The sequence below is a fragment of the Pogona vitticeps genome, chromosome 2 (assembly GCF_051106095.1).
Source record: "Pogona vitticeps strain Pit_001003342236 chromosome 2, PviZW2.1, whole genome shotgun sequence".
Lineage (NCBI taxonomy): Eukaryota > Metazoa > Chordata > Lepidosauria > Squamata > Agamidae > Pogona > Pogona vitticeps.
In genome coordinates this window covers 240,929,817-240,954,394 of record NC_135784.1, presented here as the reverse complement: position 1 = coordinate 240,954,394, position 24,578 = coordinate 240,929,817, and the positions used below count along the sequence as shown (strand labels likewise).

The window sequence follows — 24,578 nt, the reverse complement described above, 5'->3', positions numbered from 1 at the left end:
CAAATGGCTGTGAAAATATTAAAGACTTTTACAAGTGTCAAATCAGCAGTAAAATATGGTTAAATTAGCAAATTGTGTGGATCATTTTATAAATTCTATTAATTTTGGCTTGGATTTAGAGAAGCATCTATGGAAAGAGATGAATTGAAGATAATGTATCTCCTGACCCCAATAGTTATATAAGGCCCAAAAGACACTCCTCCCGCTGGCTGGAGGATATTATTGAAAAGGTTAATGCGAAGGGCTGAGTGAGTAGACCTTTGGTCTAGATGGGTGGGGTATAAATCAAATCAAATAAATAAAATAAGAAGTGACACTTGCCAAAATTTGGACAGAAATGTCTTCTGTGAAATGGAGCTTCCATTTATGGAATTTGACTCCACATGATGTTCAACATCATTCTCTTACACTCCAGACCTCCAACAAAGCTCACTCTATTTGTCTTTGTTGGAAGGCTGTCTTTGTACATACAGGCATGTTATAAATTACTGGAGTGCCACTAGTTGATTTTGTCATCTTTCTGTGAAAAGCGTGGTATAAATTGTTTTTGTTAACAGTCAAAAAATCTGTGTACTTTAATACGCAGGTCATGGTCTCATTAAGTTTTAATTTAATGTAGTATTAGATTTCAGCTAGTGAGTGAAAAGTTTCACATGCATCATTTCTTTTCTGGGATGTACATATTGTAGAAAACGTACATCTGCCCTACTTATAGAGAATTTTATATCACAGTGGATGACGTAGTAGATGAAAGTGATGACAATGATGACACCGAGACAGAATCTGAGATTGAAAATGACAATGAAGATTACATAGATCAACATTTTAAGGTTGGTGATAGAATTGAAGAACTAATACCAGTGCTCTTTTTCTGAAAATATTTGTACTGAAAATTTACTTGTCCATGTATCATGTTCCAAAACCATAAACATTCTAATTCTTAGCTACAGAGGATTTGTTAAAACAGTACCGGGAAAACTAATCTAGATTTGTAGAAAAGAAGTACAAATCTGTGTTTTGAGTGTAATGTTTCACAAACTTGCTGAACTCTAGCAAACAATCCGAAACTGCTCAATTTCTGTTCTTATTAACTGAGTACCATCCATCTCTTAGCAAGCTCGGTCACCCCAAGATCCTGCAGTTGGGAGCAGAAATAAGCTAGAATTCCTCTTTATGCTACCTATGTATTTTGATTTCATGTCATATGAAGATCACAAAAATAAGTGCTTTGACTGAAACAAGACAGGTTTGTAAAATTCGCTTGCTTACTAATCACCGGTATTTTGATACCTAGCAAAGAACCAATCTGAATCCTCATTTATTCCACCTCTGAACCATGAGGAAGAAGAAAAGAAAGTGGAGAGTGCTCTATCTCTCATGGACTTTTTTTCTTTTGTGGGATAGAATTATAAAATGTGACTTAGCATTTTGTGCAAATGCAGTCAGTGTGCACTATTAATGCAGTAAAAGCGTTTGTTTTGTTTCTTCTTGAGTTTACAAGAGTTTATTTGCAAATGTCTGTGTATAAAATACTATTATGTATCATGAGGCTTTCAATAATGTAGATTGATTTCTCCTCTCCTTAGAATGATGATATAGAGACTGATATCAACAAACTGAAACCAAAGCAAGAATTAGGACGATCAGTAGAAGATCTGAAGATATATGAATGCTTTTTCCCAGAACTTACAGAGGATTTTCAGGTATAGATATTGGTGTCTTATTAAGAAATGTGTATTTTATGAGAAGTGCAGGCAAGATAAAGCACAGTTTATGGGGCTATTAATTCAAATGAAATATATTATACATTCAAACTTGCAAGGTTGCAACTTGATAAGAGAGTAATAGTATGAAGCTATGAAGATTCGACAGTGCAACTTAATAAATGTATTTAACATAAAATATATATGCATAATGTCAAGTAGCGATCTTAAGCTATCAGAATTTCTCTTTGAGACTTTCCTGGAATGCCCCCTCCTCTTTCTCCATAGCAATGCCCATTGATTGTCTTCCCTTCTGCTTTCAGGCCTGTACCTATCTTCCCATACTTAAAGAAAAACACTCAATTAGACCACCTCCTTTTCCTCTTGCTGCTGTCCCTTCATCTTTACTGCAAGACTCCTTGCGTGAGTGGCCTTCAGTTAATGGAAACCACTGTAACCTAAGATTTTGCCACCTAATGGTCTCTTCACAGCTGTCTTCTTTGAAATTTCTGCTGCTTCTGTTCATTTTGTCTCCGTTGGTTGCTGTGATACTCTCTCTTCTTGGTTCCCCTTTCTATCTGCTTTTCGGGTGATTTCCCCCCCCCTTTTTTTTATTTGGACTTTTTCTCCCTTTCCCCTCCCATTACACTTTTTTTGTTCTTACAGCTTCAGGCAGCATCATTATACTTCTGACTATCTCTCTTTTTCCTCTCTTTCATTTCTTCCTTTTTCCCTAGTTTCATGAAAAAAATCTAAATGAGTTTCTACAGCTAAAGTTCTAAAATTGATCTTATAGCCCTTAGTATCCACAGTATCTCTACCTTACTTCTTGCTCCATTCTGTAGTCTTTCCTTGTTTCTTTTTTTTTCTTGAATGCATGCTTTTTCCAAAACTACTTTCTTCTTTTCAGAATTGCTAAGATGAAGTTGTACCAATTGGTAAAATTTTCTTTTATCATCTTACATGTTCTTAATGCCAAGAAATAAAAGATTTTAATAGATATTCCTTTAGGTGATAGATTTTTTGTTTTGTTTTGTTTTTGTGGTCCGCCCACCTTGCTGAATTTAGGCATATATGAGTCTTCCCTGTGCCTGAATGGGAGGCTACCTAGGATCCCAGTGAGTGCTATCTTCGGTTTCACAGTGAAAGAAACAAGGGATTATAATTACATCCTTTGTTTCTTTCTCTTCCATAGTGGGAAAAGGGTGGGATAAAGCTGAACTGAGTAAAAAAAATACTCTGAATATAAAACCTCATTAATAACAAAACAGTCAAGATGTTGGAGCACGATTACTATACATTTTTCATTTAGAAAAATGAACTATGGAAGGAAAGATCATATAATTATACATTTCTCAATACAGTGCAATTCATACATTAATGAAATTCATAAAATTAAAACTTATTGTTATCCAGTAAATTTTATTGTGGTAACTTCTGCACAGAAAAAAATACTTATTCTGTGTGGTTATGGCTTTTTAAAAGGATTAGAAAAATTCATGGTCGTGTATTATAATTATTAACTATAGTAACTAGAAGGAACCTCCATATATGTCTGAGTAGTGGTTGTTTGCCTTTTGCTAAGGGCAAAGAAGGGTTTCATCATGATTCTGCATAAAAGTGTCCACATTACTTCCATAATGTCCACATTATCTTGGTTGAAACCTTGATACAGCAGAGCTGTTCTTATGATACATCTCTATGTCAATTTCTGCATCAGTGTGTAAGGTCTTCACTTCTGAGTACATTTGTGTCCTTGTTTTTTCAGACACTGCTTGTCTGCAGACAAGCTCACTTGCAGTTGACTCATCTTCCTCCATATTTTACTTAGCTTCTAGGTATATTGCTCCTTCTATCCAGAAAAGCTTTTTCCTTCTGTTTTCTTAAACATACCCCTACCACATCATATTTAATCCCTTAGGCATGACCTATCTTGTTTTGTTGTTATTTATATAATGTGGAATTCAGATATCTAAGTATTTCTAGCAACAATCCCTGCTTTTTTCCTTCCCTTTTTAAAATGGTAAGGAATGTGATTTAGTTTCCAAGGAACCAAAGCCTTTTTCAACCAACATAAGACCAGGAAGGCCTATTGTTGTTCCTACTGCTGGCGAAGAGCAGTCTCTGGCAAACCATGCAATTGAAATGCCTGTGAAGGAGAGTCATTCTCTACAAACCGAGGACTGCAATAAAAGACCAATTTTCTTGGGTCTCCTAATGGATGATGACAACATAGACAATAGCCTGCAGAACCAAGGTGATCAAAGGAATGTTTCATCATGCCAGTGCCTAAACCATGAAATAGTTAAAGATTTTGACAGAATTTCTTTGCAAAATACTTCCAAAAATGAACGCTCTTATACTACAAGGGCCATGAACAAAAAAGAGTGTAAAACTAGCCTTAGTGAAATTTCCTATAATAAGCCTCTTCAACAAGTGTCATCTTGTGGAAGTGTTTTATTTGAAGGAAGACCTGTGCATTTGGGAAAGCTATGCTGTTCTGGACCTGATCCTGAAGACGAGGAAGTTTCCTGCTCATATTCTGTGGGAGAGCAAGTGATGCTTGAGGTGCCTGATACAATACAACTTCATGATCCAGAACTTTATATTGAAATAGTTAAAAATACAAAGTCTGTTCCTGAATATTCAGAAGTGGCTTATCCAGACTATTTTGGACACATTCCACCTCCATTTAAAGAGCCTATTCTTGAAAGGCCTTATGGTGTGCAGAGGTGAGTTTGTCATTTTTTCTAGCATTTTCAGTAATCTGTAGTTGAAGTTTACTATGTGTTTGTGTCTGAAATATTCACAATAAAATTACATTTTTTTAAAAAACCTCATTAGTCTGGATCAAAAGAGTTCATTCATGAACAGTAGGAACTTGCATCCAGTGAAAATTCTATGGATGGAAAGGAAGAGGGAATGAAACAATTGTTCTTTCTATCCAGCATGTTGTTTGAGAGCATTCCCCCAGCACTGTTAAGCAGATCCTGGAGACGTTGCAGAGAGCAAAACGAACCAAGACTAGAGAATGCCACATTCCATGATTGGAAATCCCATTGTAGAAATCTGAATTAAACTTGATTCTGCTAATAACGAAGAATAATTTTAGTTATTCTTATTAAGCTATTATGGGAGAATCTTTTGAGAAGGTACAATTCTGTTTTCTCTACAGGTTTTTTTTTTTCATTTAATGAAATAAAACTTTTTAACAATGAAGCCCAATGAGAACTTGAAGTAGAATATTTTTAAATAGCAATTCAGTTATATGATATGACAAAATTGCAGTTCTTGCAATGGGAAAGATACATACCGGATTTCCCATACCAAGACTGACCTTGGTGGTCGCCAGTTCAGATTTCTTTGGAACTCCATGAATATTCTGGAGGGACTTAAGCAATCTGTTAAAATCAGTTCTACCATTGTTTGTGTGAGGTTATCATAATCTTAATGAGATGTTGTGCAGATCACCATATATAAAATGCTCTGTAAAGTGCTAAGAACTGTTGTTGTTGTCATTGTTACTATCAGAGTTGTCATCGTCGTCATTATCAGAATATAGAAGTCTTAGAATTCTTAAACTTTAATCTCAAACTTTATTCCTTTTCTTCCACAAGGAAGAAGAGAATGGCTGGCAGTCACATGCGAACTCTGATGTATGTGAAAGAAATATTGGATATTTCTCCTTCATAACATCGGGGTTTCTTGAACTCCTTTTTGGGCATAGTTGTCAGTGAATGGGTGTGTGCAGTTTCCTTGAACCTTATATTTCAAACTGATAGGGCAGGAAATCCTACCACTGCCAAATGATTTGTTTTTTTTTCTCTTTTCTTTCTCTAAATCTCTTTTTCGTAGTATCAAAGATGCATGGAATTTACTTTAGTATGCAGTGTGACACCAAAGCTTATGCTCTGGTAGTACAGAGGAATACATTCCAGGGTACTATTGGTGCTGTGCAAATACATAGTAGTACCTGGTACTGACATGTTGATAAGTTGATCTTGACACAACGTGCTGTTGGAACCATGAGTGCCAGCTTTGTTTTGTTAATAGCATATGAAGGGCAAATGTCAATGTGATAAGTTAAACTTCTTTGTACCTTTTTTGCGGTGGGTGGGTGGGGATTGGGAGGCCATGCTTAAAATGAGAATTTCGTTGCAAAATTATAATGTGAAGCTGAACTCTTCTCACATTATTAGTGAAATAAAAATGTTTGCACTATAGTAAGGTGCAAAGGCCCTGGCCTTGCTATATGTTATGTTAGTAGGAGGGCTAGTCTTCCATGCATCAGAGATATTTTTGTGCCTGATTCTTCTTGGAAACTTGACTCTTTTGTGTAACTCTGGTGACAACTAGGAGTACTGGCTCATATTTAGAATCTTAGGTTAATGGCTGAATTGCTGATAAACATAGAAATGGTTACAGTGTACTGTTTGCCTTACATTGCATACCATTGCTCTTATTTGAGTAGACAGATCATGCTTCATCATGAATAAGCACTGGCCATGAGCATGTACTTCCCTTGTGGCTGTCCTTGGTATGCCCTTTGTGCTGCCAATCAAGTCACAGCAGCTTGATTGTGTTTTGGCCTAACTGCTGAATCCCATGTCTGAGGCCAAACTAAACACTGGACTATATTTTAGACACAGAGAATGGAAAATGAAATTTGTTAGCATTTGTTTGCTTGTTTTACTTTTTTTCCTTTGCCAAATTCAGCTCTGAGTTTGATTACTGTTATTTGTTAGTTGCTTAGAGATATGCATGTGGTTGAAAAAGGAATCCTATGATACTTTCAAGGCTAGCTACCCTGTTTCCCCAAAAATAAGACCTAACCTGAAAATAAACCCTAGTATGATTTTTAAGGATGGTCGTAATATAAGCCCTACCCCAAAAATAAGCCCCAGTTAAGTGAAATCCCACCCTCCACCATTGTGCAGCAACCAGAAGAAGATGATATGACTGCATTTGAATAAAATGTAGATAGTTGTCCATGAAAAAAATAAAACGTCCTCTGAAAATAAACCCTAATGCGTTTTTGGAGCAAAATTAATATAAGACTGTCTCATTTTCAGGGAAACACAATATTTTAGAGCACAGTCCATTTCATACTTTGGAGAAGTTTTTTAAATTATTTCTTTGTAGCAGAAAGGATTTACCATAAACATGGAAAATTATTACAGATCCTATCTGTTGGTGTCCATCCACCAGCAGAGCAGATATAACTGACAGAATAGAATCTCTCCACACACACACATGTGCACACAAAGAGAAAGTGTCCTGCTGCTCTTACTCCTCTTCTTGTATCTGCTCTGAAGCAGTGTTGTGGACTGTGTGGGATGGAGGAAATAAAGGACTCCTGGTGTAACATTGGATGGAGCCCAATGTCACACAATAAATAAGGCAACATTATTTAAAAATAATGGCAAATACCAATCATGTTGTAAAAATATATGGTGCTTGTACTAGCAGAGTACAGTTAGTGCTGAAGTTATGGTTATTAAATGAGAATAACTACTGCAGAAACGTAATTGTGTAAGAATAGAAAACATGTTGGTTATTTCAGAAAATCCATTCAAAGATGGTACAGGATGAAAGAACCTCAGAGTTTATTATTGATGCCCATAATATTGACTTCTATGCATGGCTGCCTATTGATAGCCATTACCTCTCACTAAAAAAAGAGAACAACCACCTTGATTTGGGAAAAAAGGAGGCATTATATATCAATAGATGGGTAGTTAGGAAACACAACAGGCACAACCTATACATTTACCTATCTGTTTTGCGTGGTGGCACTGTGGGCTAAACCACAGAAGCCTGTGCTGCAGGGTCAGAAGACCAGCTGTCGTAAGATTGAATCCACGTAACGGAGTGAGCTCCCGTCGCTTTGTCCCAGCTCCTCGCCAACCTAGCAATTTGAAAGCATGCAAATGCAAGTAGATAAATAGGTACCATCTCGGTGGGAAGGTAAAACGTTGTTCCCTAGTCACAGTGGCCACGTGACAACGGAAAACTGCCTTTGGACAGGCACTGGCTCTATGGCTTGAAAAGCGGGATGAGCACCGCCACCTAAAGTCGGACACGACTCGACTGAAAATGTCAAGGGGAACCTTTACCTTTACCTTTGCTTTCCATGAACTGATGCATTGTTTCCAAAGTAGGTTTACAAATGATTGATTGTGATGCTCTGTGGCAGTGGTTATTAAACAACAGTGATATCTAACATTTAACAAGACTTTTCTTGGACATTGAAGATTTACCTCATGTTAACATTAAAAGCTGCCTTTTTGTACTTTCAACAATGCAAAAAAAAAAAAAAAAAGCAAAAGCATGCTGCTTATATACCACCCCATTGAGCTTCAAGCACTCTCTGGGCGGTCTACAAGTTAATTATGCAGGCTACACATTGCCCCCCCCCCAGCAAGCTGGGTACTCATTTTACCCACCTCAGAAGGATAGAAGGCTGTCATCCTTCAGCCGCTACCTGGGATTGAACCCAGGTTCAAATTTTCAACAGTACTGTTTCACATATGATTCTTCGACATGTGTTTGCAGCTTTTGAGCCATTTTCATCAAGCCCTGGAATTAATCTCCTGTATTTGTATCAAGCTTTCTTTCTGTTCATCTCCTATTTCCTGTTTTGTTTTTATATGTACTGTGCACACTCTTCTTAACGTAGGTCTTGAATAGTTATGAGAATATATTTGAACTGTATAACAATTCTTTGAGCTGGAGATAGCCATTTGACTTAATCTATGAGAAATTGAACCTAATTCAAGGAAGACTTGTACTTTCAGAAATAAAATGTTTGTACATTTTGTTGACATTTAGCTCATGGCATTTCTCTTCTTTATTTATAACCTTGTAATGTTTTAATTGGGGTTTCCAGAGGTGAGAAGCTTGCACACTAACCCAATCACTGCACAATACAGTCTCTGAGACTTTTAAACTTATCTTTACAACTCTAATTGCATGAATCACTAATGAAATATAATTGTTCTCAGATCTTAACCGGGTTTAGCTACTAATACTAACAGAAAATAATAATCACTTGCCAATACAAGCTAGGCATATTGAAGGAAAATAATTATTCTAATAAGGAAAATAATAATGGGTTCTCCGTTCCCATATTAACTGCCTTTTCTCTATGTGGGAAGTACCTGGTTCCACAAATATTTAGCAGGATTTTATGTTAAAGCTGAAATCTCACTTGAACATTAGAATCTTCATTCTTTCCTAATGGTGTAATTCTAATACATAAAATTACCTCTTCTTAGCTAACAGTTGAGAAACGTGGTATGAGAACTTTCTTTATTTTTATAGGACAAAAATTAACCAAGACATTGAAAGGCTGATTCATCCTAATGATATAATAGACAGAGTTGTTTATGACCTTGAGAATATCAGGTAGGTTCATAGTATTCCCTTCATTTTCTTATGTCCTAATTCCTCTTCAGTTTTAAATTATTTTGTATAAAGAGCTAGTCATTTTGAAAGTACTGAATAGGTGAAGTGTAACACCCAGTTGTTCTTTTCAACAAGAACCCTAGGAATTCCAGATAGGGAAGGTTAAAGATGAAGCAATCCATATCTACTTCTATTCTAATCTATTCTTATTGTGAATATTCTAAAGAAAATTACATTTTCTTGCATATAAACCAATAGTAAATTACACAGCTTTTGATGGTTTCAGGTGGATGCAACTTCATCACATTGCATACTAGTTGCATGCAACCCAAAGTCAGCTTTAATCAGTAGTTATTTGCTACTGCTGCTGTTATCCTTGTTGCTCATGCAGAACTGTGCAACAAGATTTCATCCATTAAATTGTATTGAGGAAAGCAGTAAGGAATCTGAAATATCTGGTAGTGGAACTCCTACTAATTAAAATCCTAACAACAATGACTATAAGTGACATTTGTAACTATTTTTAGAGTGAATTTTCCACGTTGTTCCCATTATCCCTTTAATCTATGTACTCAGTAATATTTGATGTAAATTAGAATTAAATTGCTTTTAGATGTAAATTTGCTTTTCTTGCCATTTTATTTTAAAGTTATCCAGTGCCAGATGAAGGAGATGTCTTGAAGTTCAATTCCAAGTTTGAATCCGGAAATCTACGGAAAGTTATTCAGATTAGAAAGTAAGATTTTACCTTTCTTTTACTTTAATTATCGTACTACAGTTGCTCTTAATTTTAAAAGTTACTTCTTTCTGATCATTTTTAGAAATGAGTATGATCTTATTCTGAACTCTGACATAAACAGCAATCATTATCACCAGTGGTTTTACTTTGAAGTCAGTGGAATGCGGACAGGCATTGCTTACAGATTTAATATAATCAACTGCGAGAAGACAAACAGTCAATTTAATTATGGTAAGACCTGTTTTTCTTTTTCTGTTAAAATGATATATTTGAGAAGTATAATTACTTATGAAGTGGTCAAAATCCTTTAAAGTACTTTTTTACTAATCAAAAGGGAAATTGTTGTTGAAAGTTTTTAGATGCTACTACATAAAATGGGTCCTAGATAAAATCAAACCTGAATAATCTCTGGAGGCAAAAATGTTGAAACTGAGGATTCCCTTTGGGCATGTTCTGAGAAGGCAGGATTCTCTGGAAAATATAATAATGCTGGGAAAGATGGAAGGCAGCAGGAAAAGGTGAAGGCCCAATACAAATGGAGTCTGCAGTAGCTGACCCGGTTTGTTTTGACAGGACATTTTGGAGATGGCTCATTCATAGGGTCACTGTAACCTAGAAGCCACTTGATGGCACATAATGACAGCAGCAGCAACAGCATAGAAAGTATGCTAAGAGATCCCCCATCCATACTGACCTTGTGGCCCTTCTGAAGTCTAGGTTTCTCTACCTGTTTTTAAACGGAATCTGTTTATAATTGCTACCATTAAGAGCCCCTATCCAGTCAGCAAGAAACAGGCGGAATAAAGGAGTTAAATGTGGCATGTTTAATACTCTTGTCACTCTAGTCCGTTCTTTTTTGTTTGAAAAATAGGAGGTTCTTCATCGTGGCCTCTGTGAATGCACACAGTGGGTATTGTCCGTGCCTTCGCTGACGATCTCGGAAGATTCTAGAGCTAAAAGTAACATGATCTCCCATGAGGCAATGTTCCTCCCACTCACCTCTCCCGTCAGTTCCTTTCCCCCCCGCTGAAAGGTTCTACAGAAGAGAGAGAGTGATTATTAAGCCTTTTGTGCCGCTAAATACCTGCTAAGGACCCATTACCAACTTCAATTATCAATCCACAATTTCTTTCGTTTGATCTCCCATGCATGTTTCATGTCAGATTGTCATTTTTTAGCTTGTCAAACCGCCTTCCCCTTCTCCCTGGACTTTCAACCTCCCCCCCCCCCATATTTCCCGCTACTAAGCCTAAGAAAGCTAAATCGGTTCATTTGGATCCACCAGGAGAGCATCCACCCTCTCCCATATTGAAAGAATCTTCTATGGAAGTTGCTGCATCTATAGTGGAAAGGGATGAGGTGCTTATTCCATCAGCACAAGCTCCAGCCCTGCCTGGTAGCTTCTCTCCCTCCACTGGCCATGTTGAGACTGAGCTTCCATCCAGTCTGGCCACTGCCTATTCGAACACGATTTCAGGGTGGGCTTTCAACACTGAGCCATCTGAACCTGAGATTCCTCCTCGATCTCCAAAGAAACATAAGGAGAAGAGGAAGCATGTGTAACCACCGGCTCCAATGCCTCAAATGTTATCAGTTCCCATTTTTTCTAGCCTAACAACACCTTGCCTTCCAACAGCTTGGCATGAACAATTTCTTCCCTTTTGCTAATCAATTCCAGATGGAAGCATACCAAGGATTTTTACAAACTCCAGCAAAAAAATTCCATGACGAATCTTTGCAACTCTGTCCTCAGATTCCACCACCGACAATGACATCCAAACCTATTGAACCACTCTCGACATCTACATCCCTTTCAATGTTGAAAAAACAACACTCACACTCTTCGTCTGCTCTACCATCTAAGCAACCTAAGCATTCTTCGAAGGATCACCATGTTACATCAACTACATCAACTACGACATCAAGAACTGCACCATCTAGAGCGTCTCAGGCTACTTCCCACTCGGATGATGATTCCTCATCTGCTCCACCACCCTCAGATCATGACACCGACGAAGAGTTGTTGCCAGAGTATGCTCCGAATATCCCTACACCCGGTTCTGACCCTATTGATACAAGACCATCCTCTCCGTCAAAGGACTTCACTTCATACTCCAATCTGGTTTTCCGTATGGCCACTGCACTCAAGCTTAAGGTTGAGGAACCGCCTTCCCTTGAGGCAGATATCACCTTCGATGATATCCATACTGAAAAGTCACAGCCTCTCAGCCTGGCATACATCCCTGTCATGGAGCAAATAATCAAAGATGCCTGGGACACTCCTCCTACAAACTTAAGAATGTCTAGACGCACTGACAACATGTACAGAACCCATGATCCTGACATGGAATTCCTGGCAAAACATCCAATTCTTAATTCTATCATAGTCGAATCCAACTTACTAAAGTCCAGAGGTAAACCATCGATTTCACCAACTAATAAAGAAGGACGAAAACTCGACATCATAGCCAGAAGAATTTATTCCCTTCAGTCTTTCCTACTCAGAGCAGCTAACCACCAAGCAGCAATGGGCGCCTACCAATGGCACCTCTGGGCGAAAATCCTACCCATTCTTGAGCCTGTCCCTGAATCCATCAGGACAGACCTCATGAACGCCCATGCTGAAGCAACCTCCCTGGCAAGGCAACAGAAAATAGCTGCCAGACATGCTTCCGAAGCTGCTTCTAAACCCTTGGCATCTTCCATAGCCATCCACAGATACGCATGCTCAGGTCTACATCCCTTACTGACGACGCCAAGCATAGAATAGAAGAACTTCTATTTGATGATATTGGTCTTTTTCATTAAAAACAAAAACAAAAAAACAGACGACACCATGGAAAGTGTTCACAAGATGTGCAAAACAGCTAAGACTTACATGAACCCATCTTCCTTTCATCCCTACAAACCAAATTACAGATCCTCTCAATACTACCAGAAACCCTTCCAGCCTTTCCAGAGATACCGGGCACACTGACCCTTTGGTCAACAGCAATCTGACAGACCTTTCTCAACCCCAGGACTGTCGACCACAACAGCCCGTGCTCGGAACCAGCGACAACACCGCCAACCTCCAGCAAGGGTGCAAGGGAAGGGTAAGGGCTATTGATGATATTGATACCCCTATCCAGGCAAATCTAAATCTAGATCAATCCTTTTCCCCCAAGATTGAGGCCTTTTCTCCCATTCTGGGAACACATCACAAATGACAAGTGGGTTATCCCCCTTCTTTCGCAGGGAGACTGCTTCGTCTTGATTGACCTCAAGGATGCGTACTTTCATATATCCATCCATCCATCCCACCACAAGTACCTCCGCTTCCACCAACAATTCGGCTTACCAGTTCTGCTCCCTCCCATTTGAACTCTCTACAGCTCCACAGACTTTTACAAAGTGCATGGTTCCGATTGCCGCTTTCCTTTGTCTTCAGGGTATCCACATTTACCCTTACATCGACAATTGGCTCATTATAGCACACTCTCGTCTCGACGCCATGAGAGCTACCCGCATTACCCTGCTTACACTGCAAAACCTGGATCTTCAAGTCAATCATGCCAAATCTCCCTCGGGATGGGGTGCACATTGCCTGCAATACAAAATTCACGGACTCTGGACGAGATAGGAATCGATGCTACACATAAACCATCTGGAACTCATAGCAATCATAAAAGCCTTCCATGCCTTCCTACCACTTATTCGAGGCCGTGGAGTCCAACTGGCAACAGACAACACCACTGCCCTCTTTTACATCAACAAACAAGGGGGCACCCAATCATCCTCCCTCTTACACCTAGCAATAGACTTCTGGGAATGGTGCTGCCAGCACCATATCTTTCCCATAGCAGTACACATCTCCACAGAGGAGAACAACCTTGCGGACCATCTGAGTCGCCTAACATCGAGATTGCACGAGTGGTCCCTCAAAACATCGATCTTCCGTCTCCTCTGCCGTCGCTGGGGGACACCAGACGTCAATGTTTTTGCCTCGAGATTGAACGCAAAATGCATGAGTTACTGCATTCGAGCTGGGACCGATGCCAATTCCATCAGGGATGCCTTTATGGTCAACTGGTCAAGGGGACTTCTTTACCTATTTCCCCCGATCCCACTAATTCAACGGACTGTAATTTGCATCCACCACTTCCAGACACATGCGATTTTGATAGCCTCCTTGTGGCCGAGGCAACCATGGTTCCCTTACCTCCGGTCGATCTCGACGGACACGTTCCGACTCCCTCTGGTCCCCAATCTCCTGATGCTGAACGACGGGATGGTCTACCACCCAGACCTCTCATCCCTTCACTTGGCAGCTTGGAGGATAATCCCGACCTTCAGTTAGTCATAGATTGGGCTTGAAAGTCCTCTACCAGACGCCTATATGAGAATAAATGGAAATCTTTTCTTCAATGCACAAAAGACAATAACTTACCTGCCATACAAGTTTCCATTAAAACATTGCTCACTTACCTTCTCCATCTCTTCAATTTGTCGATCCCAGCTCTCAGAGTTTACATTGCAGCGATTGTCGCACACCACCCTTCCCCCTTTGCAAGACTCTTTTCTCATCCAGCTGTGAAAAAGTTTCTCAAAGGACTTAATAATACCCACCCACCACCACAACGTATTACTCCTCAATGGTCATTACAGACCATTCTCAATGCACTGATGTGCCCACCCTTCGAACCCATGGCCATGTCTGACCTTAAACTACTTACCTTGAAAACAGCTTTCTTGGTAGCTGTCACTTCAGCCAAAAGAGCCAGTGAACTCGCTGCCCTCCGGTCAGATTCCCCCCTTCATTCAATTCAATTCTGAGAAGGTGACTCTCCATTTTTGTCTTTCAGATAGTCCCATTATATCCATCAAACTCTGCTCCACATTTCCAGCGAATCAGTATTTGTCATCAGTATTTTCTCAACTTTCTTTATTATGCCATGTTCACACCTGTACATGCTAGTACATGCTGTAGTGGATGATCCTGGCCTTGGTCTCCAGTGACCTAAGTATGTTTTCTTGCTCCTTCACAGCTGCCCTTCCAGCTCTCAGCCTTCTTTTGATTACTTGGCTGTAGTTTACATTTGGATTGATGATTGAACCCAAGGTATAGAAAATCTTTTAACTGTTTCAGTTTCTTCATTGTCAACATCAATTATGTAATTCTTCTGTAGTCATGATTTTTATCTTAATGTTCAATAGCAGTTTTGCACTTTATTCTTAATACTTTTCATCAGGAGTCATTTCAAGATATTACTGCTTTCTGCCAGTAATACGGTGTTATCTGCATATCTTAAATTATTGAAGTTTCTTCCACCAATTTTCACTCCTTTTTCATCTAAATCTATTTCAGCTTTCCATATAGCATGTTCTGTTTATAAATCAAACAGATAGGGAAATAACATTTTATGTCTCCATATACTTTCTTAACAGTAGTCCCTTGTTCATAGTCTAAATTATGTATCAAGACAAACAAATTTTATGACACACCCATTTCTTTTACAATTGTCTAGACATTTTATAATCCATGTGTTCAAAGGTTTTGCTATAATCTATAAAGCATAGGCTGATTTTTCTCTGAAATTTTTTAGTGCTTTCCAATAGCAAATTTAGTGTTGGATCTTAGTAATGCAGAGCTGGAAGGGACTCTATGGATCATTGAGTCCAGCCCTTATCATGGAGGCACATCTCTCTCATGCCTCTTCTTTTTCTGAATCCATCTTCAACAGCTAGCAATTGTCACCCCTGTATGGTAAAAATCTTTGTTGCAAAGTCTTGAATGTTACTTGCCTTGCATAGATCAATTTGATGGTCCTACACTTACCTACTACTCTTTGACATCTGCTTTCTTTGTGATCAGAATGCATATTGAACATTTCCAGTCTATGGGTTGTTGTTTTGAGTTGTCATATTCTGGTAAAGATTTTACAATCTATGTAGCTTGAAGTATTTCTATTGATATCCCACCTATGCCTGTTTCTTCCAGCTGAAAATGGCTTTCTCTTTCTGAAATTCAAAGGAATCTGTCATTCTTGCATCTCTTCTGTACAGTTCTTTTTTTAAAAATAATTTTTATTTTTTTAACATAAGGGGTGACAAAAAGGAAAAGGGGAGTTAGGAATTCCTAAATTCTGTACAGTTCTTCAATATATTGTTTCCTTCTTTACAAAAAAACCCCTCTTGATCAGACAATATAATCCTCTGCTGCTCTTTCAGTGTCATTAATCTTGGTTTACATTTCTCCTTGATCTCTTAAGAAAAAAAACCCTTGTTTTCCTTTTCCTTTTCTTTTTACTTGCACCGATTATTATAATAATTTTCCTTTGTCCCTGCTTGTCAGTTGTTAAAGATAAAGAGTTTGACCCTAATTTTTTCACCATTTACCCTTTTTTCACCCTTTTCTTCTTATCTGTCATTGGCTGGAATCTCATTGGTAGAGCTGTGTGGTCATAAGGTTGATGATATCAGCTACAGATATTAATTTGTAAAGTTTCCTATCTATAGATCCCCCCTCCCTGAGGTTCTGAGGCTCTAGGATCCCTTTCAACCTGAGGAAACCTTTGGGAGCCTTGGAGAGTGCAAGCCTATAATATCAGAAAAGCACCACTGCCAGTCCCAGTCCCATCGATGGGACCAGCAGTAGTGATTTTTGGATATTAATGAATCCTCCCATCCCAAGGCTTCCAAAGTTTCCCCCAGGTTGAAAGGGATCCCTGGTCTCAGAACTTGGAGGAAGGGTAGAAAACTTTAGCATCCATAATGGATGACATAATCAGCCTTTGTGATTGTGACAACCCCAGACCTACTGGGATATGCCGCAGTTTCACTAAGCTGCCACCAACCATTCCCTGTAAGGAGTCACACAGACCAGGAATGGATTTTTAACAAATAAAAGAATAAGGTTTATTTAAATAACACACAGGGAAAAATAAAATGATCAAGTGAATAAGATACAGTAACGTGGCTTAGTCTCAATCATACATACACCAGTTTGGTTCACACAGAACACCTTTAAATAAAGCACAGACCCTGAACCTATCAGTTCTGGCTAACCATACAGACACCTGAACCTATCAGGTAGGTACTGACTGACACACAGTAGTACCCTGTCTGACACACAGACTCCCACACCAGCTTCTTCTCTCAGCTTCTCCTTCAGCTCTCCTAACTTCTCCACACAAACTCCACATATATATACAGTACAGCCCCTCCTCCTGATGTCCCGCCTTCCACTCCCCATAGGATGGAACTTTCCCTCCAACCCATGACAGACAGGTAACATCAGTGCTGTATGTAACAGTGATCATGGAAGTGCAACAGGATTTTAGTCATTAACAGGTAGCTTTTTAGCTGTACTCTAATTTTTGATAATAGCAGCTCATTTTCTGTACCACCGTATGCTCTTAGTCTTGTTTTGACAGACACAGGCATCTGTTCAGTTGCTTGAAGCATGTATTTGCAATAAACAAATTGTGGGTGCAACAGAATTCTGAGAGTCATTTTCATAGGTTTCATTTCTAATTTCATGCCATATTCTCCAACAACTTTTGATTCTGTTTCGTTTGTACTCTTACATTTCAGTCACCTGGAGCTTGTTTAAATAACTTGAATTCGTTAAATTTATTACAAGTTTTGAGTGCCACTGTAAGTGACAAGTGTAGTGCTGCTATTAATAATTAGTGTTTTTGCTATAAAGGACGTGATAGCGCTGCAGGTTAAACTGCAGAAGCCTCTGTGCTGTAAGGTCAGAAGACCAGCAGTCATAAGATCGAATCCACGTGACAGAGTGAGCTCCCATCGCTTGTCCCAGCTCCTGCTAACCTAGCAGTTCGAAAGCATATAAAAATGCAAGTAGATAAATAGGTACCACCTCGGTGGGAAGGTAAAAGCATTCCGTGTCTAGTCGCACTGGCCACGTGACCACGGAAACTGTCTTCAGACAAACACTGGCTCTATGGCTTGGAAACGGGGATGGGCACCACTCCCTAGAGTCGGACACGAATGGACTAAATGTCAAGGGGAACCTTAACCTTTACCTTACAAAGATGTATAACAGGCTACAATAGATACAAGTGAATATAGCAGCATCTTAATTTAAATATATTCTGAAATTAAACAGACGTCACACAGGTTTTAAGCAGGTATTGGGTAGAAGATGGAAAAACCTACATACTCGCTGGTTATATTCACATGTTAACACTTCCGATTCCATAATACCCAAACAGCAGACTATAGTTTGTTCAACTGAGTGCAGAAGAGACAAAGTCAGAACAGGTTACTAGCACTCGTGTTTTGTTCTAATTGCTGAGGATCAGAAACATTGTGTTTAAATACAACCACTGAGTTTAACACAGTATGAAATAGAAAAAGAAAATTAGAAATAGTGAATGCTGAAGTATTGTACACATTATGAATAATATTAATAATGAAAACAACACACGAGCCTACCTGACAATTTATTATAAAATATTCAAAAGCAGAATGATAACTGTGCCAGTATATGGCCAAAATCCTCTTGTATTAACTACAGAAATGCCGTAACTTTGGAGATGGAATGCCTCATGCTGAGATATCAGCAAAGACATTATCAGTTGCATGTTGAGTCATATAATTCAGTGTATAATTGATAATGTCTATAGTGGTTTCTTAATTTGGGGATTTGACTCCAAAAGTTATGCCATTTTGTGCCATACCTGCATAAGTAAATAAGAGGATTTGGCCCTATAATTCTTGCACTTGTGCAGCTGTGTTCAATAACTTATCTTTTCCAAAGGTATGCAGCCCCTCATGTACTCTGTTCAAGAGGCACTAAATGGCCGACCTTGGTGGATTCGTGTGGGAACAGATATTTGTTATTACAAGTAAGTGTAGCAAGATATTGATGAAAATAAATACTGAATACAGTATTTCGCTAACTATTGTAGCAATTAATGTTAAAATGAATATAGACAAAGAGAAATTTTCAATCCTTTTTAGTTTGTAGTAAAAGTAAGAGCTATGTGTTTGTATATTATTTACATGAAAAGATACAGTTAATATTCATTATACCTTTAAACACAAACTAATGTTTTGTTTCTAGAAATCACTTTTCAAGAAGTTCAATTGCAGCAGGAGGTCAGAAGGGAAAGTCTTACTACACAATTACCTTCACAGTCACCTTCCAGCATAAGGATGATGTTTGTTACTTTGCTTACCATTATCCCTATACTTACTCAGCTTTAATGGTGAGTTAATTTTAATACCGTGTTTCCCCGAAAATAAGACAAAGTCTTATATTAATTTTTGCTCCAAAAACCACATTAGGGCTTATTTTCAGGGGATGTTTTATTTTACAGTCATGTCATCTTCAGGTTGCTGCACAATGGTGGAGGGTGGGGTTTCTCTGAACTGGAGCTTATTTTGGGGGTAGGGCTTATATTACGACCATCCTAAAAAATCATACTAGGGCTTATTTTCAGGTTAGGTCTTATTTTCAGGGAAACAGGGTAGATGGTACTTCATAGTTGTCAAAGAAATGTGGCTAATTCTAGTATATCCAGTAGTAATGAAGTGCTTGGAATGGACTCTGTCCTACAGTAACTGAGGAAATGTTCTCTCTGTACTCTCTAACATTATGTCAGTAATGAGATCTAGGCTATCTGTGAATGGGAGTTTGCTCATGGGCTGCTCCTACAGAAGGAGAGTGGAAATGATTCCTCCTCTCCTTGTGTCCCCTTTGCCACTCTCCCCACCTAAAATCTGATCCAGAAAGTGCACAGACCTACCAGAACATCATGGGAGGTAACACAGAAGGCTGTAAAGGGAACAGGAATCAGTGCTGTCCTCCATTCCTTCAGAGTACTTTTGGTGGAATCACAGTTCTGTTGGCTTTTATGATATAGTTCAATAAACACCTCTAGCATCTTTCAGGGAGCAAGCTAGGGTGTACATTTAATTCATAACTAAAACAATAACAAACCACATTGTTGTACTAATACAGTGGTGGACACACTTTCTGGGTGTGTGCTGTGGTGTAACTGTAACTCACATGAAGAGATACTTGCTAAATATTTAAATTATGCTAGGAAGAAACACTTGGATTAAATTGTATGAAATTAACTGGTGAGGCTCAGAAATGAATGCGTTCTGTAAAACTGGTCCCCAGCCTTTTTGAGGCAACAGACCGGCTGGGGGGAGCGAGCTCCATGTGCGGGGGATGGGGACATGTCACACTTGTGTGATGGGCGTGTTGTGCTTGCAGGGGGCATGAGCATGTGTGCGGGCACAACACCCCTGCCCTCAGGAGCAGCATGCCCACTGCGTGTGCATTGGGGGGAAGGAGATCTGTATCCGCGGCCCAGTTCCAGCAAGCCGGGCTGCGGACCAGGGGTTGACGACCCCTGCTGTAAAAGATTCCCTCAAGAAGGGGCTTGCTAGGTGTCCTTTCCTTTCCCAGCATTCCCATATAATTGCAATACAGTAAAATTAATCTGAAGTGCACACAGAATTTTACTGCTGCTTTTCTGTATAGGGAAAATCAACAAAGTATTTATCGTACCCTGATTAAAATCATTAATAGGCCTGTTGAAGGCTAAATAAAGGTGCTCGGGGTCCAATCTGACTCACAGCTGTCAAACCTACAGTTCAGTGCATTTCAATGGGGGGGGGGAATTCACCAAAAAATAACGAAGACTCAGAACAAAGCCAAATTAAGTTTGCAAAGGTTTTACAAGGTGCACTAACGATTCCAAGCATTTTAAACAGTTTTTGAACATTTTAAGACACTTTAAAAATAGCGAAAACGGACCTGTCAAAACCATTGAAATGCATTGAAACCTATTCAATGCATTCCAATGGGGGAACCGCATTTCGCTTAGCGATGTTTCCTATGGCAATTTTCGCTTAAGGACAGCAATCCGTTCCCATTGGAACTGATTATCGGTTTTCAATGCATTCCTATGGGAAATGGTGTTTCGCTTAGCGATGTTTTCCCATAGTGATGTTTTTTTAAACCAATTAACATCGTTAAGCGAGGCACCACTGTATTCCAGGTTTCAGTGTGACCATCATGATTTTCTTAATGTCAACTTCATAGATTTCCAATAAGGGCAAGATTATATATTTGATTCTACCCTTTCCCCCTCATCTATCCATACTTCTACAGTAACAGCCAATTTCATGTTCCTGTAAGAACAGACGTAAAATAATTAACCTATATCTGATAGTTATAGGTAGTAAAACAATTCAAAGTGAAAGCTATTCTAAATGAATATATAGAAATAACATTCCACTAAATTTATTAAAGAACACTGTTAAATGTTTTTCAATATGATTTTAAATTATTTATTATTTGTAATGCAAATGTAAGTGATAGGTGCTGAGCCACAAGAAGCAAGCTCCAGGCATATTGCTAACAACCTCATTCTTTTTATGATGAAGATGCATCTCCAGAAATTGGAATCCACACACAATCCTCAACAGATATATTTTCGGCAAGATGTTTTATGTGAGACACTTTCAGGAAACAATTGTCCTGTAGTAACTATAACTGCCATGCCAGAATCAAATTACTATGAACATATCTGTCAGTTTAGTAAGTATATCCCTTTTCTCCTGTTGGTTGAGGCTGTATTAAAATATTTTCAAATGACAAATTTTATTGTTTTTGCTTTCCCTTCTATAAGTTGTTTTCTCGGTACCTTTTTGTATGGATATGTATATAGTACTCAACAAAATATAAGCGAGGTAATCCAGCCAACATTAAGCACTTTTAAGTGTCAATCATTTCATTAAAATATTTTAATTAGTTTTGTAACAATATACAAAAATAGCACATGGAAACGGTAACAAAGTAAAACGACTGGATGGCATTCAATCACAAAATGTTTAGATTTTATGGATTTACATTATATGCCATTCTTTTCAGTGGTTGAGAGATGGATGCTTTGCTCTTTGATGACATGGGTTAGGAAGCATTTCTGTAGTCTGAGGGAGGGAGCATGCCAGAGATTTAAAGGCATCTCTATTACTGTATCTTTTTTCCATGAGTAGGGAGCTTCACAGGTGTTAAAAGAGGTCCTCAACAAAAGTTGCTATGGCTTTTTAATAGTGGAATCTGGGACATGGTATGTTTGGAGGGATGATAGGGATGACCAAGGATCTGTAGGATCTCAAATCTTCTTGGTCCTCTGATATTTTCTGAAATACAGAATTTGGAGTAGGGGCAGTTCTTCTCTCAATTGGTATCTCTGCGAGGGGAAACTAAAACCAAAGTACCATGGTGGTTAAAAATGGTGAGAAAAATGCTGCCTGCTGCTGAGGCCACAGTGACTAGCTGAATAAAAATAGAAAGCATTAGTAACTATGGTGTGGATTCTTCCTTTCACCCACCATGGGAATGCTGTGTTTAAAAAGTTGGCTGAATTAACCTCTGTGCTTATTAAGATACCAGTTATTCCCTGCTTGTCTGTTCATAAACTGTTTTGTTTTTTAAAAGTCAAAAATTACTTAAAAATGTGACTGGAATGTATTTTCATGTTTGAATGTATATTTTTAAGAATTCCTAATCAGCTTGATGTGATGGCCAACCAGTTCTGTTATTGTATTTTGTTTGTGCTGTTTTAAGGAAATCGTCCATATATTTTTCTATCTGCTCGTGTACATCCTGGAGAGACTAATTCAAGCTGGGTCATGAAGGGAACCTTGGAATACCTCATGAGTAATACTGCTGCTGCCCAGAGTTTACGAGAATCATATATTTTTAAAATTGTACCAATGCTTAATCCTGATGGAGTCATCAATGGAAAGTAAGTTTTTAACTGCATTGAGTGGCAGAGTCTAATGCTGCCTGAACTCTTCCAATCGTTGTCAGTACACCTTGCCTATAAATCTTATGCCTGGACCCTTCTAATCTCAAATGGATGCATCTGATCTTATATGCTTCCTACAAACTTTAAACAGCATGATGCAGTGAACACTTTGTGCTCAGTGTTTCACAGATTTGATTGAGAATCCTTAACAGTAAACATTAAAAAGCTGAGAGCATTATCAACTCTACATCTCTGGAACCTTTGAGTAATGAAAAGAAGTAGCATAAAAATCATCACTGTGATGTAATTCATAGTATAAAAATTATGCTTTGGATTCAAATTTATTCCTGCTTAGAGCAGACCCACTAAATGCAATAGGAGCAAAGTGAATTCTGAGTAACTGTTTCATTGATATTGGTAAGTCTAACTTTAAGCACGATTAAGGCATAAAGCCAACATAATGTTCATGCTACTGCAGCATCACAACAAGAACTAACTTCCTCTTCTTCCTTGTAACACTCATAAATTTCCAAAAATTAGCTCTTGAGGTTTTTCTAGAACTAGTCTGTGGATTTTGGATGAGAGGAGGGGGTGAAGAAGGAAGGTGCAGCTGAAAGCAGTGATGGCCCTATTTACTTCAAGTGGATTCTGCTGTTCCATTGATTAAAGCCCCATACTGCACCCTCTCGGGCTCCAACCTACTGATTCAATAGCTAAAATAAGATTGCAGTTTTGTTTAGCATTTTTCATTACAACAGTACATGTGAATGTATTCTGAAATGTCACTCCTAACTATAATAGAAAAATCTGGTCAATAATATAGGTTCTTTGTGGTCTCTGTGAATGCACACAGTTGGGTTTTAGTGCATCTGAATCTGGGAAACAAATCTGTTAAATATTTAAAAATAAATCAGTACCCATCTCTGAAGTTGTTAACTTGTTTTTCTGTTTAGTAAAAGAATAACATATATGTAGACTGCTTTGTGTCATTTTTTCAAGGCTGGATTGAAATCAGAATGTTGGGGAGAGCAAGTTAACTATGTTCTAGTTGATATTTTTTAAAATATAAAAATTTTAAAAAGCATTTTCATAATTAAAATTGCAAGACAGACTGGGAATAAAAATATTTTTGTTGGGGCAAGAAAACTGTTAACTGGAATTATGTTTGTCCTGCAGTCATCGTTGTTCTTTAAGTGGGGAGGACTTGAATAGACAATGGCAAAACCCAAACCCAGTTCTGCACCCCACAATTTTTCATGCAAAAGGTTTGCTCCAGTATTTGGCTGCTATAAAACGTTTGCCACTGGTAAGTATGTGTATACAGCTTAATCCTTTCAAAGTTATGTTGACATTGCATGAAAATGCAATTTCTTTACAAAAATATACATAAACCAATTTGGTAAGCTTCTTGTGTGCTTCAGTGTGGCTAGTATATTTGCAAAACCTTCTAGAGTTTTTCCTAGCAAACTACATTGTATAAATGAGATTTGTGTTATTAGCAGGTACAGACAGATATGATTGTTTCTGAGAAGAATTGAGTTGAGTAATGGTTGCCTTAGGTGATGTTCTTTTATAAATAGTTGAAATAAAAGATTATTCAGTTGCTTCAGGAGCTTGTCCTGCATTCTGAGGCAGGGGAAAGGCAACTTTGCTAATGGATGGTGGAAAGGATTTATTTCTCATTACCTAGTTTATCATAAACTTGAGCATCCCCGAAAGCATTTCATACATGAATGGCGCAAATGTCAATACAGATGACTGTCTGTTATAGGTCATTTTGATCTTATATTCATTCTCTCAGATGAGAAGGGTCTGTTTACATCATTAAGCCACCTAAGAAAGTGTAGATGATGTTTGAAGTATTGAACAATCTTTAAGCCTCGTATTTCCTGGCTTGAATATTCTATTTTTACTTGTAGTGACATTTTAAACATTAACAGCTTTAAT

General features: G+C 38.4%; 1 protein-coding gene across 15 annotated transcripts in view; it reads left to right on the top strand.

The window, feature by feature from the left end:
• Positions 1 to 24,578, top strand: part of AGTPBP1 (ATP/GTP binding carboxypeptidase 1) — a 73,344-nt gene that overhangs the window by 38,920 nt on the left and 9,846 nt on the right. For 10 of the 15 annotated variants that reach the window (XM_078386151.1, XM_072992295.2, XM_078386152.1 and 7 more), the window contains 12 exons: positions 733 to 830; positions 1,587 to 1,703; positions 3,732 to 4,435; positions 5,321 to 5,359; positions 9,027 to 9,110; positions 9,760 to 9,846; positions 9,932 to 10,080; positions 18,617 to 18,704; positions 18,923 to 19,067; positions 21,262 to 21,415; positions 22,448 to 22,628; positions 23,808 to 23,937. In XM_078386151.1, the coding sequence (XP_078242277.1) occupies positions 733 to 830; positions 1,587 to 1,703; positions 3,732 to 4,435; positions 5,321 to 5,359; positions 9,027 to 9,110; positions 9,760 to 9,846; positions 9,932 to 10,080; positions 18,617 to 18,704; positions 18,923 to 19,067; positions 21,262 to 21,415; positions 22,448 to 22,628; positions 23,808 to 23,937 (1,976 nt within the window). Of the gene's footprint in view, positions 1 to 732; positions 831 to 1,586; positions 1,704 to 3,731; positions 4,436 to 5,320; positions 5,360 to 9,026; positions 9,111 to 9,759; positions 9,847 to 9,931; positions 10,081 to 18,616; positions 18,705 to 18,922; positions 19,068 to 21,261; positions 21,416 to 22,447; positions 22,629 to 23,807; positions 23,940 to 24,578 lie in introns of all 15 variants that reach the window. The other 5 variants (XM_078386154.1, XM_072992301.2, XM_020805846.3 and 2 more) reach the window with 2 other exon arrangements.